The 21983-nt window shown below is 42.9% G+C and overlaps 1 protein-coding gene across 1 annotated transcript in view; it reads right to left on the bottom strand.

Moving 5' to 3' along the window:
- The window catches only part of ARMH3 (armadillo-like helical domain containing 3), a 133092-nt gene that overhangs the window by 69953 nt on the left and 41156 nt on the right, over window positions 1-21983 (bottom strand). The window contains exons 21-23 of the mRNA XM_026851282.1: window positions 5071-5153; window positions 4438-4564; window positions 1667-1742 (exon numbers count right to left, since the gene is read on the bottom strand). Coding sequence (XP_026707083.1) covers window positions 1667-1742; window positions 4438-4564; window positions 5071-5153 — 286 coding nt within the window. The remainder of the gene's footprint in view (window positions 1-1666; window positions 1743-4437; window positions 4565-5070; window positions 5154-21983) is intronic.

Here is a 21983-nt window from a genome sequence, read left to right as displayed (position 1 = left end):
TTTTTTTTTTCTTTTTTTTTTTTTTTTTTTTTTTTTTGAGAGAGAGAGAGAGAGAGAGAGAGAGAAAAAGTATGGAAATGGGATAAATCAGACTAACTTATCTGAATTCTAATCTCTCTCCAGGCCTTGAATCATCTCTAATTTAGACCTTTTCACCAAATGAAAAGGAGTCATTCATGAAAGCTTCTAAGGCTAGTGGAAGACCACATGAAATCTCAACATACGAGAGCAGTTGGGTGGAGCAGGAGAAAGCTACCAAAAGCCTAGAAGACAAACATATTAGAGGCTTCACTGGTTCCAGACAGCACCACGCACTGAACATGTCTGACACAGGCTGTCCAGGGAGGGGTACCATGGTGCCAGTTTTTTGGTCTTGTCTCAGTTGCAACCTTTACAAAAGCAGATGTTAAGCCAAAGGAAGTGAGCCAATGCAAAATCTTGGTTGCACAAACCAGAGGTGAGTACAAATCCTCTGTGACCACTTGCTTTTTTTATCTCTTCCCAGTTTAGACTTCTCTCCCCGGGTATAAAGATAATTCCCAGGGCAGACATTTTGTGTCACATTAAATGACATTAATTTGCCAACAGCTATCTGTTCTGCTGCTTCACTCCGAGTGCATTATCTGCCCACAAGTGTTCATTTATGTCTGTTTACAAAAAATAAGGATAGTAGCAAAATAAATCTTCTGGAACCATATGTGATGTTATTAAGCTTACAGACTTACTAAGGGAACATTTAAGGTGGTTTATAGACACGTAAGATGTATAATGACTTCAAAGATGCCCTCAGAGAGTTTGTCCTACACAATCTCTTTTGTAGTGAGGAAAATGACAAGTACTAGCAATGTAGCAGTACTGAACTACTTGGTGTTGCATAGACACCCAAGTGTCTGGGGTGACCAGGAAAGTGACAGACAGATGTTTTTCAGTATAAATACTTATATCTTTTATGGTTTGCTTACAAGCCAGAGATAAAGAATAATTTTTCTCTCTCAACATTCTTCCATTTTCAAATCAATCAGATCCATGAGCCTCTTGCCCAATAACCAGTTGGGTCAGTAGTAGCTGCTTCAAAAGCCAGAAAAAGAAATTACAGTTGTCATGAAGGAATGCAGCACAAAAGCACCTCTAGATATTTCTTAGCCCTACAAGTGGAGCATAACTTCTGCCCTTGAACAGGAGGAAGAGGTTTAAGAGAATACTGAAATGTCCTTAAATAATCAGTTTTAAACACACACAAAAATCTTGTAGTGTTAAAAGAGGCCTTGAATCTGCTTATTACAGCTGGCTTATAGTCCCCTTCATAGCTTCAAAGAATTGCAATAGAATCACGCAACAGAAATCCATTAGGTACACAATTGCTCTGCCAGCACAGCATTGTTCCCTACTGTATAACTTCTCCCAAGAATGCTGTGAGGATTAATTCATTACAGCTTGTGCCATGCTTTGAAAGCACTCAGTCTACAGAAGAGCCAAGAGAATTATTAGAGAGAGGACAATCAAACCCTGGTGATCCTCTCTTATCCCAGTGGGCCCTGTTTAGAGCAGCAGTTTAGCCCAACAAAGAGAACAAATTCAATACAACAAATGTGGAAGTGTCATGATAAGAATAAAGCCACACAGGACACAAGAATCTTTAAAATGGTTATTAACTTCTACTCCTTACCTAATATTGACTAATGCATGGGTCACCTTGCTTGCAGGCTCTTTCCATTGACCAGCATTGGTAGACAGCCTTAGAACTGAAAGGAAAAGACAGTTAACAGTGCTGGCACGAAACTAGCAATTTTCTAATCCAAAATGTCAAAAAAAGTCTGCTTTGGTAAGATGGCAGTCTGGGAACCACATCAAAACAAAGGTCATCTTTGAGACAATCTGTGATCCAGGGCAGAAGTTCACTTCAAAGCCCATCTAAGAAATGTAAAGAACACAGAGAGGGGAGCAGAACAAAATAATGGCTGGGAGACAGGAAGAAGAGGGGACAGAAGAGCCTACATCCTCCTAACTGCTTTCATCGCCACATACTAAAGTTCATTTCCCCCAGAAACAGGGCAGCATCCTAGGTCTATGATACCCTTTATTCCACACACTTCTGTTCTCCTCCAGCTCCTATTTATGCAAGGTTCCATCCCAGTTGAACTATATCCTGCAATTTAAACCCACCCTAGGAGTGATGGATTCTTTACCTCCCCGTTTATCTGGGATTGCAGTGAGGAATTACACACCAAGCTAGAGAAAAATGCTCCCTGGAGGAACAAGGGTGTTGTGCTGTTGCACAGATGGTCTCTGACAGACTTGGAAGCAGATCTGAAAACATTCTGCATCAGGGAGAACTTCCAGGGAATCCAATTCTTTTCAGCCAGCATACCAAAAATATTTATTTAGGTCAGAATCTGTAGTGTTTCTGTGGTGGCAGTTACCTGCACATCTCTTGCTAAGTACCAAAACAATAAGAGATCCTGTAGCAAATGTTTGGGTTAATTTCAATTTTTCCTGAATAGAAGGGAATTTTTTAATGAATTTGTATATACAGGGTTTTCTGAAGGTTACATTCCATAAGAAAGGTTCACCCTTGAATTCAAAGTAAAGGAACAGCACATCACCCGAATTTAGGATTGTCTAGAAACACAGATGTTACAAATGAATCCATAAGCACAGTGGCTGCATACTCATGCCTGTTATTTCATGAGAGAAGCTTTCAGTCCTGCAGATCTGGATAAAGTTCAGATTCAGGACAAAAAAATATAAATAAAACCCAAGACAACTAGATTCCACCTCTACTCCTAACGTAGAAATTTTTAACTATGTTAACAGGAGAGCCAAAGGACAAGAGCAGCTTTCTCATCTGTGCTAACAAATGTCCAGAGGCTAGGGGACAGAAGGGTAACTGTAGTCCCAATGAGGTGGACTGACAAGAAAAGGGAAGCTGTCAGGACACCTGGTTAAACTGTGGCTTTCATCAACTTGAGACAGTGTTATCTTCTCACTTCCTAGTGTCATTTGTCGAAAAAAAAAAAAGATGTCAGCTCTGAGTAAGATTATTTTGTCAAACAGTAGGTACTGTAGTTGAGTATCTGAAGTAATGTATTCAGAGAAGGTTTCCATTCAGGCATCTACAACATTAATTCAGAGGGGTTTGCTCTGTGTAGCAGGATGGAAAACATTCATGTGACAAATTAATTGTTTCAACAGGTCAGATGTGCCTATTGCAGCCCAACTGAGTATTTGTGTGCGTTATTCTTCCATTCCACTTTCTTTCAGCTTCCACTGGGGATCGTTTTGAAAAATTACAGGCTAGTAAAAGCACCTCATCTTACTAGCTGCAATTCCTAGAAGTAGGAAATGGGTTAGCAAATAATGTTATGTGCTCAAAGGGCACAAAAATGGCAAAGTGATCCCTTATATAATGGCTGAAAACTGTAGGAAGTTTGTAGAAAAGAGCAGTTCATTTTTGCTTGCAGTTGCAGGGAGCATTCGGCTACATTTCTTTAGGTGAGGATGGTTCTCTTCCATGTCAGAAGAGTGCTGTGGCTAACTGTCTGTCTCCCACTGCCCTTTAATTCCCCTTACATGCTTATATTAACTCCTGTTGTTCATTGGGTGATCACGCTGAGAAAGGAGCAGGGAGTGAAAGGAAGAAAGGTCCTTCTACAACAAAGCAAACAAAGAACACAGCTATATTCTTTTCTTCACAGCTTGAAGCATGCAGGCACTACACCAGTGCTGCTGCAGCTACCCTTGACAACATGCTTCTGTTTATACACTGCCTGATTATGCCTCCATGCATTCCTTGCTCTCCTTTGTTCCTCTTTTCCCTGCTGGGTGTCACTTGGTGGCATTCCAGCATGCCTGTCTCTCTGAAGGATGGCAGCTTCATCCTGTTTTGCTAGTAGGCACATTCTAGTCCAGTGATTTTGCTTGTCATTGCAAGCAGGTTTGTGAGGGCTGTTCTCTTGGTTTGTTTTGGCATTGAGGGTAGATGATGTGATTTGTCTAGCACAGCAAGCTTCTTGTTATAAGTTTCTCAAATTCTTTTCCAAATTCTTGTTTGCATTGAGCTCTGTGCTGGCTGGTTCTGCAGCATGTACCTGCCTTCTGTCTTAAAAATGTCAAACAGATGCAAACCACATGAAGATGCATAAAATACTACATATTTGGTTGTGCCAACAAATTTGTATTTCCAACCACAGTAAGTGGCTGCTAAAGAGGCAATAGGTCTGTTCCTATTTTTTTCTGACAAAAATAAAATTATCCCTTTAACAAGTGTATTTCTCTTCAATTCTTAATTTATCAGACATGTTCTAGTACACAAAACATGTTCACTCAGCAAGACACCGATCAGTAGCAGTTGGACAGAAAACACCTGCCACAAACATCCCTCCAGCACCACCCTTATTTCCAGTCAACAGTAGTCCTGACCAGTCAGGAGGTACTCACCCATAGAATAAAGGTTGTCAAAATTCTGATGCATACGAATGATTTCGTAATACAGCTCATCATAACTGCTGGGAGTGGGGAGAAAGGTGTCTCCGTAAGTGATGAACATGTTGAACAGGTTCACAACCTATACAAGGAAGTGAAAAGAAGTTACAATAGGAATTTTTACACAAAATCCATTCTGCAACAGAAACAATACAAATTGTGTCCAAAACTTTTAAAGAAATAGCTCTCAATTGCATTACACAGTATTACATTATTTAATTGCTTTATCATTTTCCTTACAGTACAGAAGAGACAGACAAGAAACTTAAACACTATCCTATCTGGGGGCCAGGAAAACAGGTTTCTATTATTTTTTATTTAAAGGGCCACAGAACAAGAAAAAAACATTACCAAATCTGGAAAATTAAACTAAGCCTTTCCTCATACAGACTTGTTTATTTCAACTCCACAGTGAGTCCAAGCACTACCCTTTTCAAACACGTCGCAAAACCAACCACAGTGATATTCCTCTGCTTTGTGCCCTTGCTCTGGTATCTCCTTACCAGGCCAGAAATCCTGGATTCTTTCTTAATATTCATTCAATGTTAAGTTGTTTGAAATAAGAGGATTTGTTTTGTCTGGACTCACCATAAGAGCAAGGGTGAAGATGTTGTGCTTGGCCAGCAACACAGTCTCGTTAGACATGAGGAACTTCAACAAGTTGATCAAAGCTAGGAGAAAATAATACATATTTTTAAAATAAAATTAAAAGCAAAGCCATTCTCAGCAAGTCACTTAAATACAGACACATTTTCATTATCTAGTGTAAACTAACCTAAATGCCAGCTACTCACCTCTCAGAAATACATCAATTTTCATGTGGGATTTGTTGGTTTCTTTTTTCATGGCTAAAATACTGTCCTGGACAGGTAAGTGACAGCTATTTTACTGTTCCACATTTATTCTCCTTCACTGACTTCCCAATCAAATCTGCTTAGGCTCAAGGTAAGTCTCTTGTTAGCTTAGTCAGTTCAGGGGAGATTTTTCTATCTGCCAGATCATGAAGTGAGCTTTGGGCTTGGAGAATCCAACTATCTCATTTCTGCTTCCTACATCACCAACATGATGTATGCATAGTCAGCCCCAAACTGTCACTCTTGTTGATACATGCAGTTTAAAAAGAAGTAACAAAAAAACACGGCACAGGTTTTCCGTAGCTCTATGTCAATGCTGCTGCAATGGTACAAGGAAGGATATAGTACTTTATTGTGTCAGTTATCTAGGGATGTTGTGGTAAAGACTACAGATCTGGTTCACACTTGTCATAAAAAAAAACCAAAAACAATAAAATCTCCTGCTGTAGCCACCTCAAAACAGCTACTGATAGTGGGAATTAACAAAAAGGTTGGCTAGAAGAGCTTTAATCAAACAAACTTTACAGTAAACAATAGTATTCCATAAACTTGAATAAACTGAAGTTATTTATCTTGGATTTTCCTAGTTCTTGAAAATTTCAATAAAGAAAGCTATTTTCTTCTGCATTATAGCTGCTCAGGACTGAAAGCTGATGCCTGCCTAAAACAAATGCTCTGAAGTCAACGGATTTCAAGACTTAAAATATCTGAATTAGATGACCTGCAAAGTCAAGCTGAAACGCTAAGACTTTTTAAAAAAGGTTCTTAATTACCTAGTAACTGGTAACTGCATCTAACAGAGTAATACCAGTCATTATTCCTATTTCTTATAGGTACAACTAGAATCTGTCAGTCTGTTCTTCCCCCCACCATTACGTAAGTGTTACACACTACCCAGTAACCTGTGAGAAAAGCAACTCCAGTCTGAGAGAAATCCATAGCAAATACAGAACAGACCATTCATCTTAGCCCAAAGGTACAGGCTGTGAAAGAGGAGGAGATAAAGCACAGAAAACAGGAATGAGGTAAGGGCAAAATTTAGATACATCCCCCACTCCCTTCAGGATCACAAAGTACTCACAAAAGATAAAGCCAGAACACCTACAGTAAAAAGATAGATGTGAAGAGACTGGTAAGATCTGGAATTTAAAAAAATTGTCAGATTTTTAATACAGTCCTGCAACCACTACCTTCAATACTAGAAGTTCACCAGGAGTATCCAAAGTTTACATACGCCCCCAAAAGGGAAGCCTACAGCCCTAGTGTGGGTATTTACTCATCACAGACAGAAGCTACTTCAGTTTAATCTACCAGCTAGTGGCTTCATTCTGAACTGCAAACCAGAATGAACAAAATTCTCTGCAAACTCCAGACATGCAATTGATTCATCTTTCAGAGCTATTCCAGGATTTAACAATCAGCAGTAGCATCTCTCCCTCCCATGACAGCAGCCCCACCTCATGAAGCAGATATATTAATACATTTTCAGCCCAGCCACAGAACTCCCCATACCATCATCACCTCATCAGATTAAGACTCCTGGGACCAAAAGCAGAGCCTGGATTCCACAATAATCCAGCTCTGGAAATACTCCTGTCAGATATTTTTCTGTAAAACAGCCGTTTCAAAACAAAGAAGTAGCAGGTACAGATGGGCTCTCCAATGGAGCAGAGATCCAGCTAAAAACAGGTTGCCAAGGTAACCAAGCTTCCACAGCAAAAAAGTAGAGTCTCCTGCAGTCAGTGCCTTGGACTGAAGACAGCTGCCCTGTGTGTCACAGCAGCTTATTGGCCATGTCTCTAAGTTATAAGCATGGTTTTACCTCTTCCTTGGCCACGCAAGTGAACACAACCACAACTCGTGACCAGCCGCTACTGTTCAACTACTAGCCATTGGGGCTTCTTAAAGCAAAGTAGCAGAGCTCTGGATTTCCTGTATCAAGTGGTGCAAAGGCTCTTGTTCATCCCATTGTCTCTCACTCTTCCACCAGGGCCCTGCAAAAAGGCCCTTGCCGGTGGGTGATTGTACAGCATGACAAAAAAATCACTGAAGAACCAAAAGTGAACATGAAAGCCACCTATGATGGGGAGACATTTTTAAGAGAATGAGTCCAACCACCATTTGTCTAGAGCACGAGCACTCACCAACCACCAGGGACAAGTACCCAACAACTGCCCACTGCAGTATTTCTCAGATACCACCCTGAAGCACTTGCACTGCTCTGTATTGGTGACAACACTTGAAGGAGAACTAGCCCAACAATAGCTCCTACATTTGTTCCAGTCATTGTGATGAATTTGCTCATATTTAATTTTCCTGTTCCAGTTAGAAAGAAGACAAGAGATTCCTACTGCTTGAAATCAGTCTTTATACCTGAATTGCACTGCATCACAGCTCACTCACAGCGAACCTATGACTTAAATTCCTTCCCTAAGAACTAGGAAGGAGAGGGACATGCTTCATATGAAGAAACTCAGTGCTGGGCCCAGAGCTGGTCATAACTGCCAATCCACCAGGTTTACAGTCACTGTGTCCACGGCACAGACAAATTTATCCAACTGTTTGGAACCACACATTTCTAAAGAAGCAGTGCTCCTAATTAGGATATACACTACATTGATGTTGAAAGAGCAACTGATCTTTTTTCCACACCAGCACATTCTGCACCAGCTTCTGTTCCAAGTGGCTCTAAGGAACAGGAACACTGTGGAAAACAAACCCTGAAATCTATGGCTACCTCTGTCTCTAGTTTTCTTGCAAGGCAGACCGTGTACTGAAAATGAGGACAGCAATGCCCTGGAGTTCTCAGGATTAACAACTTTTAGATCCAGCTTCATATGCACAGTGCCCTTCAGTGACAAATACACACACAGAATAAACCTTTAGAGCAAAGGTCCAACTGGCTGAATGCCCCTCTGCCCCTGAGCTTCAATGGGGCACTGCTGCTACTACTCCTGAGCAAACTGAAGCAAAACCAGATGTGTCACTTTTTCCCTGCTGCAATCAACTGTTCACCTCTCATATCCCATCTGCAGGCTGCCCTCTCACACTAGCCAGGAAATTATCCATGTTTTTTCCTCAGCGGAGGAGCAGCTCAATCTCTCAGCTGTACAGGCAGACAGAATTGTGGCTATTGCTTGGGCTCAGCCACATTATCCCAATTTGTGCTCCAGGATTTAACAGTGATGGATGGTTTGGTCATGAGATCTATTTCAACATTGACTGGAAAACAGCACCATTTTTGCAATAGCCTCTAGAGCCTTTTTTTTTTCTGAAGATACCTGCCTTTGGCACCACTTACCAGGACACAATACATCCACTACAGTGAGTCTTGAAACACCTATAATTTCACAATACAATAGCATCACTAAAACTTCTTTAGCAACAAAAGCAGAAGGCTGTAACTAAACTCAACTAGCAGCCATCGGTATTTGCATGTAAGCTCCTCATTTTGTGACCTGAGCTGAGTGCATTGGCTGTGCTTCTTAAACCAAGAAGAGAACACAGCCTTGAACACCTACATTTACAGCCTTAAAACCAAGTAGAAAAGCATGTTGAGTGGACACTTAAATCGGACATGAAGCCATATGATTGGCTGTATGTGAAAGTGGTGTAAAGCATACAGGCTGGTTTTTAGGCAATTTTCTCCCCCAAGGATTATTATAGCCAAAGGATGAAAAGTGACGTCACCAGCTTTTACAGATACTCACCCTGCTTTTTAAACTGAAATGACTGCAGTGAAAGAGGCTCTTAGCTCCTCTGCCACACAGCTGCTTTTGAGGACAGACACTTGCCCTTATCAGCTCTCGTGGCCAGTCTGTTTGCTGAGGAGCAACAGTACTCCTGCTCAGTTATTTGCAGCCCTTCTTCAAGCCAATCCTCTGTAAGAAGACTGTGGACAGCCAGCATGTCTTCTCTTTTACCAGGAAGGACGTAATTCCTGTTACAGACAGATGCCCTTCACACCCTCCTTCCTATCTTCCTTCCTCCCATAGCAGACTTAACCTTCTCTCCCAGTAAGCCTCATTTCAAACAGAAGTATATTCAGCCCCAGCACATTTGGGATTCACACAAAGTTTTGTTCTATTTAGTGCCTCAGTGTTCACTGTTTGGATCATATGTAATGCAACAGGAGCGTGGAGGTAGGTTAAGTAGAGAAAAGGGGGGGAAAAAAAAAAAAAGTAGTACCATCCCCTGGGCAAGTCAGAATGTAGCACAGGCTCTGCCAAGAGCATCAGAAGGCTTTGATGCGTTATTGCACAACAGAGCAGAAGAGAACAGCCCTGAGACACACATCAATGAGAGCTTGGATGGGTTGAGCACAGTATGGAGGCCTCTGTCATCGCATCTGCTGCACTTACAGGTCAAAAATCTTCTAATGGTGCATATAATGGCCCTCAACAAAGGAGCAAGTGAGAAAGAGATGTGAGGGCTCCTCGGCTGCAGTATAACATCAATTAACAGGATACTGTACACTACTAAAATCTTCCACCTCTTAGGGCATGCTGGGAAGAACAGTGATTTTCCTATTCCCTCTGGAAGTTACCATTGTACCAAGAGTATATTCAGTGTTCTCCTTTCAGTGTTTCAACTCACAGCCCCCTTAAGAGAATTCCCACCCACATGTCACTACAGAGCAGCTGATAATGACATCTGGGCAACACCTGTATGCTGCAGCAAAATCCTCTGCCTATAAGTGCTTCAGCAGCACAGTAACCACTCTGGACCTCTTATAGCCAACCTGTTCACACATACATACTCTCAAGGCAAGGTCCATACCACTCATTGTAGCACATGGTAAACCTGATCTGGTAGGATTAGTGCACTAGATGAACTGAGAAGAAACTGGATTCAGTTCCTCAGGAATCGGCACTCCGGTCTTTTTGTGCTTCAATTTCTCCAACATAAATGAGAAAAATGCACCAATCTGTTTGCAATAGCACTGGAAACATAAATAGAGCAACCATAACAGCCCTGGCCCACCTGTGCTCAGTATTCTGTCTATAACTTGTCAACACCAAATGCCTGTCGAAAAGTAAGAAGCCAAACAGCACTTTCTCATCACGTTCTTCAGATTTCAAAATTCATCATTCCCTTACACGAGGGAAACTACAGCATAGAGTGTGGAAATAACAGACTCTCACAACATGAATACCATAAGCACAGACCAGTCTTCCCTCCTATTACAGACTAGAAGTCACAAGGGCTGAGCTAGGATAACCATATATCCCACTGTGCTCTTATGAGGAGGAGGAGAGACCCCGGAACAGAGTAATGACCTGGAATAAATGCTATATACTTGAAGAAAAATTCCAAAGTAGGGAAGCAAAAGGCTCAAACACAATATACTGAGATGATCTGAGTATTAAAAGGGTGCGGATGTGGCCATGTTCAGCAGAACAGTGATCAAAACAAACTCAGCAGGACATTAATATCTACAGATGGGGTTTGACAGAAAAGAACCAACAGAGGTAGTTTCCAGATAGAGCAGGAGGAATAGAAAGTGTGTCCAAGAAATAGCTACATTGCCATTACAAAGTAATGCACCAGAACCCCCTGAGGCACAAACTATCCCAGCATCCTTGGACAAGTGAACCAATTACTCAGGGACAGCACTTGCAGCTTCCCGTCAATCAGCCAAAGTGCTAGAAAACAAGACCATTGCACCATTGCTGTAGTCCCCTCTCAGGGGAGCAGAGGAGGCTATAAAAGCTCTGTCAACATCACTATTCAACATGCTTCAGCTCCTTCCCTCGGCTCTGATAAGGAGGGAGCACCCCACTCATAGTTGTAACAATTCACCTGGCTGGACGGCTCCTCTAACCACTGCCCGCACTGCCTCCCTGCTTGCTGCCGCAGGCGCTGCCAAATTCCTGCTCCCGGCCACCAAAGCTCTGTGGCAGACAGCAGCCGGCTGTTGGCAGGCTCTCCATCACCAGCATTCTACAGCTGTTCCCTCTTCTCCCCATGACTTGTGGGGTACAAGCATGAAAGCAGCCTGCATTCTTAGTGAGAAACAACAGCCTGCCAGAGGGCTGAAGCACATGCTGGCATAAGCCATCACTCTGAGCATCAGTTGAGTAGGCCACTTCACTTCCAATCCTTTACTTTCTTTATATAGTCTCCATCACCAGTACTCACTGTTCCCACCTAACCTCAGCCAACGGTGTGAAAATTGCAAGCTTAATGGAAATGCTAATTGCTGATGCTAGAGCAATACTGCTTGATAGCAATCCAGCAAGCAGTGAGAAAGAAATCAAATTTTCCAACTGCAGCTAAAGCTCACATGAACAATATGCTTTTTTCTTAAAAATAAAAAATAAAAAAGCACACACCCACAAGCTTCATTCCTCTTTAGAGGAAAGGGAAGTATTGAGCTCAATTCTGTTCTGTCTGACAGTGCAGGTTCACACTGTTAATTAAATAGTAGTCTTGGGAGTTAAGGTTGCACATTTTTGCATGGGGTTTTAAAACAGAAAAGGAAGAGCATCTGGAGAAATAGCAGAAACATTGTGAGAGAACATGGAAAGACAGCAAAGTAAGACACCCAGGAGTGCTGCTTCTTGAAAACAAAAAGGAGACAGGGATAAATCACTGCATTCTGAATGCTGAAGCCCTTTCATGCAGACAGAGATGGCTGTGAACAGCTCTGGCTGTAATGCTTCTGTCATCAATGGGACTGTTTCCCAGGAGAATTTATCACACTATTTCCACTAGGTCACCATGATCTGCAAACTGTTAGGGATTCACAATCAAATTCTTCAGTGTTAGCTAGTTTATTTAAAAAGTAATTTGCAGGACAGAGCTACATATCTGGATGAGACCTGCCAGGCTTGAGGCAGGATGACCAAAAGGTTACTAGACTTTTGTTCAGTTAAATGGCTAAATTTCCTTCGTGCCCATCTGAGCAAGGCTCTGTTGGTGAAGAATTCCCATCCTGATCTTACTAGGTTATCAGTAACAACCACAAATCTTGTATTATTCTTTTTCTCTCCATCTGCAGAACCAAACTCTTTATCATCAACACTAAACTATGTTAAAATAAAGTGAAGCACAGAACTAGAATCAAGTAACAGAACACTAAGAAGGATTTAAGTAAAAGCAGATACTTCCTAAAAATGCCCCATGCAGGGAATTTAGAATATCCTCTTTTACAGGAAAGACACTGAATTTTTGCATTTCTTACACTATCTTCTTTAGGAAATTTATACCAGTACAGAATCACAGAATCATCTAGGTTGGAAAGGACCTTGAAGATCATCTAGTCCAACCGTTAAACCAGCACTGACAGTTCCCAACTACACCAGATCCCCTCAGCGCTATGACGACCTGAGTCTTAAACCCCTCCAGGGATGGGGACTCCACCACCTCCCTGGGCAGCCCATTCCAACGCCCAACAACCCGTTCTGTAAAGAAATGCTTCCTAATATCTAGTCTAAACCTTCCCTGGTGCAACTTGAGGCCATTCCCTCTTGTCCTATCGCTTATTACTTGGTTAAAGAGGCTCATCCCCAGCTCTCTGCACCCTCCTTTCAGGGAGCTGTAGAGGGCGATGAGGTCTCCCCTCAGCCTCCTCTTCTCCAGACTAAATTCCCCCAGTTCCCTCAGCCGCTCCCCGTACGACCTGTGCTCCAGACCCTGCACCAGCTCCGTTGCCCTTCTCTGGACACGCTCGAGTCATTCAATGTCCTTTTTGTAGTGAGGGGCCCAAAACTGAACACAGGAATCGAGGGGCGGCCTCACCAGTGCCGAGTACAGTGGTCAGATCCCTTCCCTGTCCCCGCTGGCCACGCTATTGCTGACACAAGCCAGGATGCCATTGGCCTTCTTGGCCCCCTGGGCACACTGCTGGCTCCTGTTCAGCCGGCTGTCAATCAGCACCCCCAGGTCCCTCTCTGACTGGCAGCTCTCCAGCCACTCCTCCCCAAGCCTGTAGCGCTGCTGGGGGTTGTTGTGGCCCAAGGGCAGCCCCCAGCATTTGGCCTTATTGAAACTCCTCCAGCTGGCCTCAGCCCATGGCTCCAGCCTGTCCAGGTCTCTCTGCAGAGCCTCCCTACCCTCGAGTAGATCAACACTCCCACCCAACTGGGTGTCATCTGCAAACTGACTGAGGGTGCACTCGATCCCCTCGTCTAGATCATCAATAAAGATGTTAAACAGGAGTGGCCCCAACACCGAGCCCTGGGGGACACCACTCGTGACCGGCCGCCAACTGGATTTAACTCCGTTCACCACAACTCTTTGGGCCCGGCCATCCAGACAGTTTTTTACCCAGCAAAGCGTGTGCCCATCCAAGCCTTGAGCAGTGAGTTTTGCCAGGAGAATGCTGTGGGAAGTGGTGTCAAAGGCCTTACTAAAGTCAAGGTAAACAACATCCACAGCCTTTCCCTCATCCGATAAGCAGATTACCCTGTTGTAGAAGGAGATCAGGTTTGTCAGGCAGAACCTGCCTTTCATAAACACATGCTGACTGGGCCTGAGCACCTGGTTGTCCTGCATGTTTTGTGATGGTACTTAGGATGAGCTGCTCCATCAGCCTCCCAGTCACCGAAGTCAAGCTGACAGGCCTGTAATTTCCCAGATCATCCTTCCAACCCTTCTTATATATGGGTGTCACATTGGCCAATTTCCAGTCTGTTGGGACCTCCCCACTCAGCCAGGACTGCTGGTAAATGATGGAAAGCAGCTTGGCGAGCACCCCAGCCAGCTCCTTCAGCACCCTCTGGTGTATCCCGTCCGGTCCCATAGACTTGTGTGTGTCTATCTGATGCAATGTGATGGTCACTGACCATCTCCTCCTGGAATGCAGGGGGGTCGTTCTCCCAGTCTCTGTCTTCCCTCAGTACAACTAGTCTTGTTATTAAAGACTGTGGCAAACAAGGCATTAAGCACCTCAGCTTTCTCCTCATCACTTGTTGCCATGTTTCCTCCTGCATCTAGCAGGGGATGGAGACTCTCCTTGGTCTTTCTTTCACTACGGACATACTTATAGAAACATTTCTTGCTGTCCTTGATTGCTGAAGCCAGATTGATTTCCAGCTGGGCTTTAGACCTGATGACTTCTGCCCTGCATAGCCTCACAGCCTCTTTGTAATCACTATGAGGGGCTAGCCCCTTCTTCCAAAGGCTGTAAACTCTCCTTTTCTCCCTGAGTTGCAGCCAAAGCTCCCTGTTCAGCCACGGTTGTCTTCTCTGTCACCGGCTTCTCTTACAGCACCTGGGGACCGCCTGCTCCTGAGCCATTAAGACTTCCTTCTTAGAGAGCGCCCAGCCTTCCCGGACCCCTATACCCTTCAGGATCATCTCCCAAGGTATCCTTTCAAGCAGGTGCCTAAACAAGACATAGTCATCCCTTTTGAAGTCCAGGATGTCAGTCCTGCCGAGCCCTCTCCTGGCCTCTATGAGAATAGAGAACTCTATTATTTCATGATGGCTGTGCTCTAGTCGGCCTCCAACTGCCACATCATCCACCAGTCCTTCCCTGTTCACAAAGAGGAGATCCAGCAGGGCACCTTCTCTGGCTGGTTCTCTCACCAGCTGCATCAGGAAGTTGTCTCCCACACATACCATGAATCTCCGGGACTAGTCCCGCTCTGCTGTGTTGTATTTCCAGCAGGTGTCTAGGAAGTTGAAGTCTCCCACAAGAACAAGGGCAAGTGATTGTGAGATTTCAGCTAAAGGCCTACAGAATATTTCATCCACTTCTCTGTCCTGGGTGGGTGGCCTACAGTAGACTCCTACTACAACATCTGCCCTGTTGGCCTTCCCCCGATTCTAACACAAAGACACTCCACCCTGTCTTCACTACACTTGTGCTCAAAGCAATAACAGTCCCTAACATACAGCGCCACCCCACCACCTCTCCTTCCTTGTCTATCCCTCCTAAAGAGCTTGTAGCCATCAATTGGCACACTCCAGTCATGGGGGACATCCCACCATGTTTCCGTAATAGCTACGACATTGTAATTTTCCTGTTTCATCATGGCTTCAAGCTCCCTGTTTGTTACCCATGCTGTGTGCATTGGCATACATGCACTTCAGATGGGTCGATGTTTTGTCCCCTTCCCCCTCGTGGCCCTGGGCGGGGGTGGGCGCAACTTAAGGCTCTCCCTCTTCCCTGAGCTTCTGCCTTCATGTCTTGCGGTTTTGTCACGGGTTTTTGATGCTTTCAGGAGGGTCCCTCGCTGCTGCCCACCTCTTCGGAGCCCCTCAGCACATTTCACCAAATGGCTGTGTGCTCTTACCACAGAAGTGTCTTAGCTTTGCTTGAAGGAGGTAACACAGAAAGGTTAACATGAAATTAGACCACCAGTTAGTTGCGAATGGCAGCAGAAGACTCCAAGCAGATGTTTGCAGTCTTCCTTCTGAGTGTCACACATCCTTCTGCCTCTAAGTGAGCTTAGCTGTTTGACCGGCATTTTCTTTAGGGCAACACGGAGCACTACCAGAGTACAAATTAAATAAATTAATGAATATCAACTCACAACATACATCACAATTACAGACAAAACCTATTTTATAAAACTGTCTTTCAGTTTCAGTCCTCTCCTAGATTCACTGAAATAGATAGCAGGACAAAGAGTTGCACTCCTGTACCAGGTTGTGCCAACACAGTACCACACCTCCAAGCAAGCACCAGCACTCCTATCGGTAAATAAAGCAGGAAACTCTAAGGGCTGCCAACTCCTACTACCTATTCCATGATACATAACAGTTACAGCCTTTAGTTTGTGTGAGAAACTACGTTCTCTCCAATAGATTTTTAGAACTACTCCACCTCCTCAGACTAGAGTCAACAAGCACAAATGCTTGTGAACCTGTTGGGCTCCTACTGAACACCTGGCCAATATTAACTATTTTCTTTCAATTTCAAAGATAAGGAACAGAGATAAAGCTTGTCAGTCACCTATCTACAAGTAACAGTGAGGTAAGTTGCCATAAACAAGAACATTGCATAAAATGCAAGTTAATCACAATTTTAATACTGATTTACCGAGTCACTTAGAAATAAACACTAATTCCAAAATTTCAACTTAAGGACCCAGTTCGTAGGAATACTAAAGGACCTCACTGATTTTTGCAATCCTAGAGCTAAGCATCTCTGCTGTCAGGGTGCTAATACGAGACCCATGGAGTCCTGTCCATACTCAACGCAGAAAGAAGTCATAAGCATGGCTGAAAAGGTTAAAATATCACTCTGAGAAGAAAACATCCTTTCCTCTTTTAAGCATACAAGAGGTTAAGCAGCACTGGAAAACAAAATACGCAGGATACACACCTAAGCTAGACGCTAGCTCTCATTCCTCAGTTTCCCATTCTGAAGAACGGTCCCAGGAAGGCATTAAAATAAGAGAATAGGAAAAGGATATTTAGTCCCATCCCTGAGAGTTAAAAATGCTGAACAGCTCACTTTCCATATCATGCAATGATTTCTAACCCAAAAGTTTCTATCCAGTAACACCTCCCACCCTCCCTAACCTTTTAACCCCAGACCTCATCCCACCTAGACCCTCCTAAACTCCAGGACCCCTATTCCTCCTAACACACTATCACCTCCAATTCACCTTAGGCTTTCCATCCTCCCAGGTCATAATCCCAAAGACTTACCCACCCCATCAACTCAGAACTCCCATTCCCACTGCAGCTGCTCAGCAGCTCACCTTTAACCAGCCTGGACACTGCTCTTGCCTCTTCCTCCCTCAGTTCCTGGTGTTCCCACTGAACTACCAGTGGGAACTTCAGAGGGAGCCCATCCTTCCCACTTCCAGCCTCGTTCCTCAGTGAGGTGGCACTCTTTTTAAAAAGCCAGCATCACCTTGTACTCAAATGACTCATGAGATCCCAGATCTTCAGCATGGCATACAGCATCTGGCTGGGAGCTCTCAGTTACATGGAGATTCCAATGTGCAGCTTTAAAAAGTTAGGCCAGCCTCCCACTATCAAAAGGCACATAGACATGAGACCCTTTAACAGAGACAAAAAGACCTTCTTTGTACTCACCCTAGATTTCACTTTATGAAAGTATTTCATACTTCACACACAAGCTCCTGTTCTTCTACTCTATCCCTACACATGACCTTTATTAGTTACCTTTGAAGATACTGTGCTGAAGAGACCATTCTCTTATGCTTGCAAATCCCTCACAGTTTAAAGACATTTCTTTCCTTGTTACTATATCATAGAATTCTTTGCAGCACAGAAATTACCACAGTAGCCTTATCTATACCATCAGCTGGATCATGACTGCTTCCTCTGAACTCTTAAGACTTCAGAAGGATGCAGAAGACAGTGCTGTTGGATCTTGAACCTTGGTAACATTTTTTTAAAGTCGCATAAGATATTCTGCAAGTTTGTAAGAAGGTCAAATTTTAGATCTTTAATTCTTTTCCCTAAAATCTTTAAGTCATTTGCTAACTTGTCAAGTGGCTCTACAGTCTTTCAAACTCTCAGGGCACCTAGTGATCAGGCATTTTACCATTACCATACACTGTCTGGTACACCAGTATATATGAACCCTGAGTCCACAAGAGCTGCAAGAAGACAAGCTTCCCTTGCCAGGTAGCTGCTGAAGAATGTGACAGTAACAGCAGGATTAGAGATGAAGGGGAGACACAACATCACCTGATTTCCAATCTGTTCAGCAACACAAATCAGAAGGCTCAAGCAGACCTGATCAGCAGTTGGAGAACCAGAAATGCCACAGGTAACAAATACTATCAGTAATCAGTATTTCAGCCACAGAAGTAACAAAGCAAAGTACAAGCAACTGAACAATATCACCTTAAGTATGCCATGTATAAGGGCAAGTCTGTCATACATATTTAAAGTGGGGTTTTTTCTCTCTCCAAAAATATTGCTACTTTATTTTAAAATGTTCCACAGAGAAACCTTTCACCTATTTAGCATTCACCCATAAATATTTTGAAAGCGATATTATCCTCATGTTATAAATACAGAAACTGACAAAAAGATCCAAGGAGTCTACAAAAAGGAAAAATGTATATTTTGCCCGGTAGCATTGCAGAAGTACGCTTTGATAATCCTAAAATAAGAACAGACAAAAATTAATTCTTGATAATGCTACCTATATGAAGCACCTTCACTTTAACAGTGCATTTGGCATCTATCAAGTTAACTAAGCTACAAGATTAAGAAACTCTAGACCTTACTAATGGCAAAGCTCATTTTAAATTCTACTTTACCTTCATAAATGGCTATTTCACCATTATTCATTATTATTTAAGATTTTTTATGATCCACTCTTGCTATTATAAGTCTATATTAGAATTGCTTTTCTGCTTCTTTAAATATGGCTTTTGTTTAAAACAAACCATAGCAACTGCAAAGAAGTTACCTGCACTCCCTAAACTCAGAGTGAATTGCTCAAGCATTACTAATTTTGAGGTGGGAAGAGTTGAAGAAATTAGGTCTTTTTATATAAAAAGCTTAAATGACTCACAAAAACTCTTTTGGCATAACTTATATGCTTGACAACAACAACATATATAGCACCTTCCATCACTCAAGCGCTGTAGAAACTATTTAAGAGTTCAACAACTAAAACCCAAACCCCACCTTTATGACCAGCAAAATCAACCTCATTTTCAAATGACAAGGGGCAGAACTTAAGAAAAACACTGGGCATAACATGCTGCTTCTGAGAAGAGGAAACTGGTTGTTAAAGTTTCTTCGTCAGCTCTACAAATTACCCTTACACCTGACATTCAGTAAATCAGTATTTTAAAAGTATAAGGTGTCTGGCATAACAATCCAGGAGATTTCCAACTGGCCTAAATGTCTGTAAGGGAACAGGTCAACACAATCATATCCTCTTGCAGTTTCTGACCTTGGTCAAATTTCCAGGCTAGTTATCAGTAATGGTACACTGTCACAGCAGGAAAACCTGAAAATCTTCAGCTCCTAATGGGAAGAGCCACATACTAACCACAGATGATTGAACTGAAACTAAAAAAATCTGCTGAAAAGGTCTATTAAAGAGGAACCAAGGTCAACAGACACCTCTGGATCTGAATGTCTGGTCCACCTATCAGTAACTGCACTCGGTAATCATTTTCATAGTCTAATCAAATTACAATTGCTTTTTGCTCTTCAGCACTATTTTTAGGATATTTCAGAATCTAGCTCTACTAGTGATCTGACATTTATTTTCACACTATTAGCTAGAGCCAGCTTATATATACTACTTTTGCCACCTACAGAGCTTCCTTTCTGTCAGTCCCGCTTCCAGCTCTCAAACCCCTGCATCATTCTCTGTCAGCTAAACATTCTTGGTCATCTGGACAGCAGAGCTAGAGATTTATCTTGTATTGAGTGTGATGGTCCTGGCCTCTTGACTTTATATGAAAGAATTAAGCTAATAGGGAAGCTAAGACTCACTAATAATACTGTTCTTCCTCAAGCTCAGATGTTGAAAAAGGAAGTCAAACAGAAGTAAGATCGTGTGTAAGCAATGTGCCACACAGTGGCATAACAAAAAAACTATCAAATATTACAGACTGCACAAACAGCCTGATAGATGTCCTGAGAGATGCCAAACACCTGGCTCTACTGCTTTTTTCTACAACCACTGCAACCTAAAAATCAAAAAAGGAAATGCAGAAACTGTCTCAAAAGTGCTGCTGCCCTTCCATAGTGAAGACAAAGCACCCACAAAGGAAGAGCATTTATCCATCCATCAGATGACACACAAGTGGCTTTCCTTAATTAGAGACTAGCTAACATTAGAATCAGCAAGTGAACAGAAGGCTACATACATTACTCCTGCTTCCACCTACAACCTTTATCTCAGTTCCTCTGCACCCTACACCGACTACCTACCCCACAGTATTCCCTTTGTCTTCCTCTCCCACTCAATTTTCTGCTTGAAACAACTCTCCTCCTTTTACGTGCCAGGGTAGAATTCTTTCCCTTTCTTTCAATACTTCCTTACACCAATTCCCTCCAGCTTCTTTGTTCCACTCAGCTCTGTTGGGGGCTTCCATTGCTATTATCCATGCTGCACAACAGGGGCACTGCTTCAGTCATCATACACCTTGTCATTCAAGAAGACAAGTGTGGGCTTGAAGACCTTCTGTAAAGCATGCCTGATGGGACAACCTGAGATCTTAGATCTTACAGTGAATAGCTGCTCCCTTTTAGCTGTTCATCCAGCAGTGATAACGAATTCTTCGATCTAAAAGCCCAAAAGGGAATATGCTCACATGAAGGATAGAAACTCAGAAGTCCCTGTGCTCTGGTTTGGAATTATCTGTCAGATAGATCAAGACCAGAAAAATAGCCATTCTTTCACAACAAAGCAGCATTCTGGGTAATCAAAGAGCAGCCCTGACAGAGATAAGAGTTAATTATGAAATATATCTCAAGATAGGGCTGGCAATTAGCATTAAGTCTGCCACATATAGCACTCTAGAAGTACACACCTGGAGCAGCCAGGATGTGCCCTTCCACGGGTGCACGTATTTAACCCAGGGCCTTCCAGCCTGTATGAATCACCTAGCAGCTACTGAAGAATCTTTCTGCTCACCTCAACATCCTATAAGAAAAATACCTGAAACATTCTTACTGTAATTTACTGCCGCATGAGAGGATCTCCCTAAATATGCAGAATTCTACAGTGAGTGTGGAGTTCTTCAGCTACATCAGGTGTGCAGACATTCCAGGTCTGTCATAGAAACCTGACCAATCTGAGTGCATTTTACTTTACTGCTTTGCTTTTGAAGCACGTGCAGTACTTAATACTTCTGAGGCACTTTATGTTTCCAAAGCACTATACAAACACCAGCTAATTAGAGATAGCTAACAAGAATATCCCAAGATACTGAATCTCAGTGAGTAGCAAGGAGTTTGATTCCCCTAAGAGTGCACTCTCTGAACTGTGGAACAGTACCTTCAAGCAAATGGCATTATACTTCAGACTTCCATACCACCAGTGTGTAGGAAAGACCCAGCTCAGCCTGGCCAAACAGTAATGGATCTGGTTCACTGGTAACTTCTGAGAAGGTATCACGTACGCTGTCAGATGCAATTTCTATTCACAATAGACATCCACATTGTACATGCTCTTCTCCTGAACTGGCACCACACTGCCACCATGCCTCTAGAGGCTCTGTTACCATGCCTCTAGAGGCTCTGTTTTGAAGAAAACCACCAAAAAGAAAACACTAATCCGTTAATTAGGGGCACCCACTTCACCTTCTAGAGGAATAATTTATAAAGTCTGAATGGGCCACGTGTCACACAAGGTGAAAATTTAATAACTGAAAGTGACTCAGATTGTTGGTTCATTCCTCTGTACCTACACTCAACTGTGCAAAGCTACTGAAGGGAAGTACTCAGTGTTAATTGAGAAAAGCTTCACAAAACTCACCACCTTTTTCAAAAGTCCTCCTCTCTCCAATTTCTGATGGGAGTTGGATTACACAAGCCAAGTCACCTATCCTAGGTCTCAAGCACAGCTCCAGGAATTCCCCTGAATTTTTATACCTCTTGTTTAAGCCACAATAGCTAGGGGATTAGCTGTACTTTTCTACCTGAACTACTTCACTGCTTGAAAGACAGAGGAGAAGCACACACCATATTCACAAAAGAAGCCTATTAGGTCTTATCATCCATTCTGCTACCCCCTTC

Source organism: Athene cunicularia (assembly GCF_003259725.1).
Source record: "Athene cunicularia isolate RWA chromosome 6 unlocalized genomic scaffold, athCun1 chr6_part1, whole genome shotgun sequence".
In the NCBI taxonomy this organism is placed as follows: domain Eukaryota; kingdom Metazoa; phylum Chordata; class Aves; order Strigiformes; family Strigidae; genus Athene; species Athene cunicularia.
Note: the sequence above shows the minus strand (reverse complement) of the source record. Positions and strands in the feature narration are given on the sequence as shown.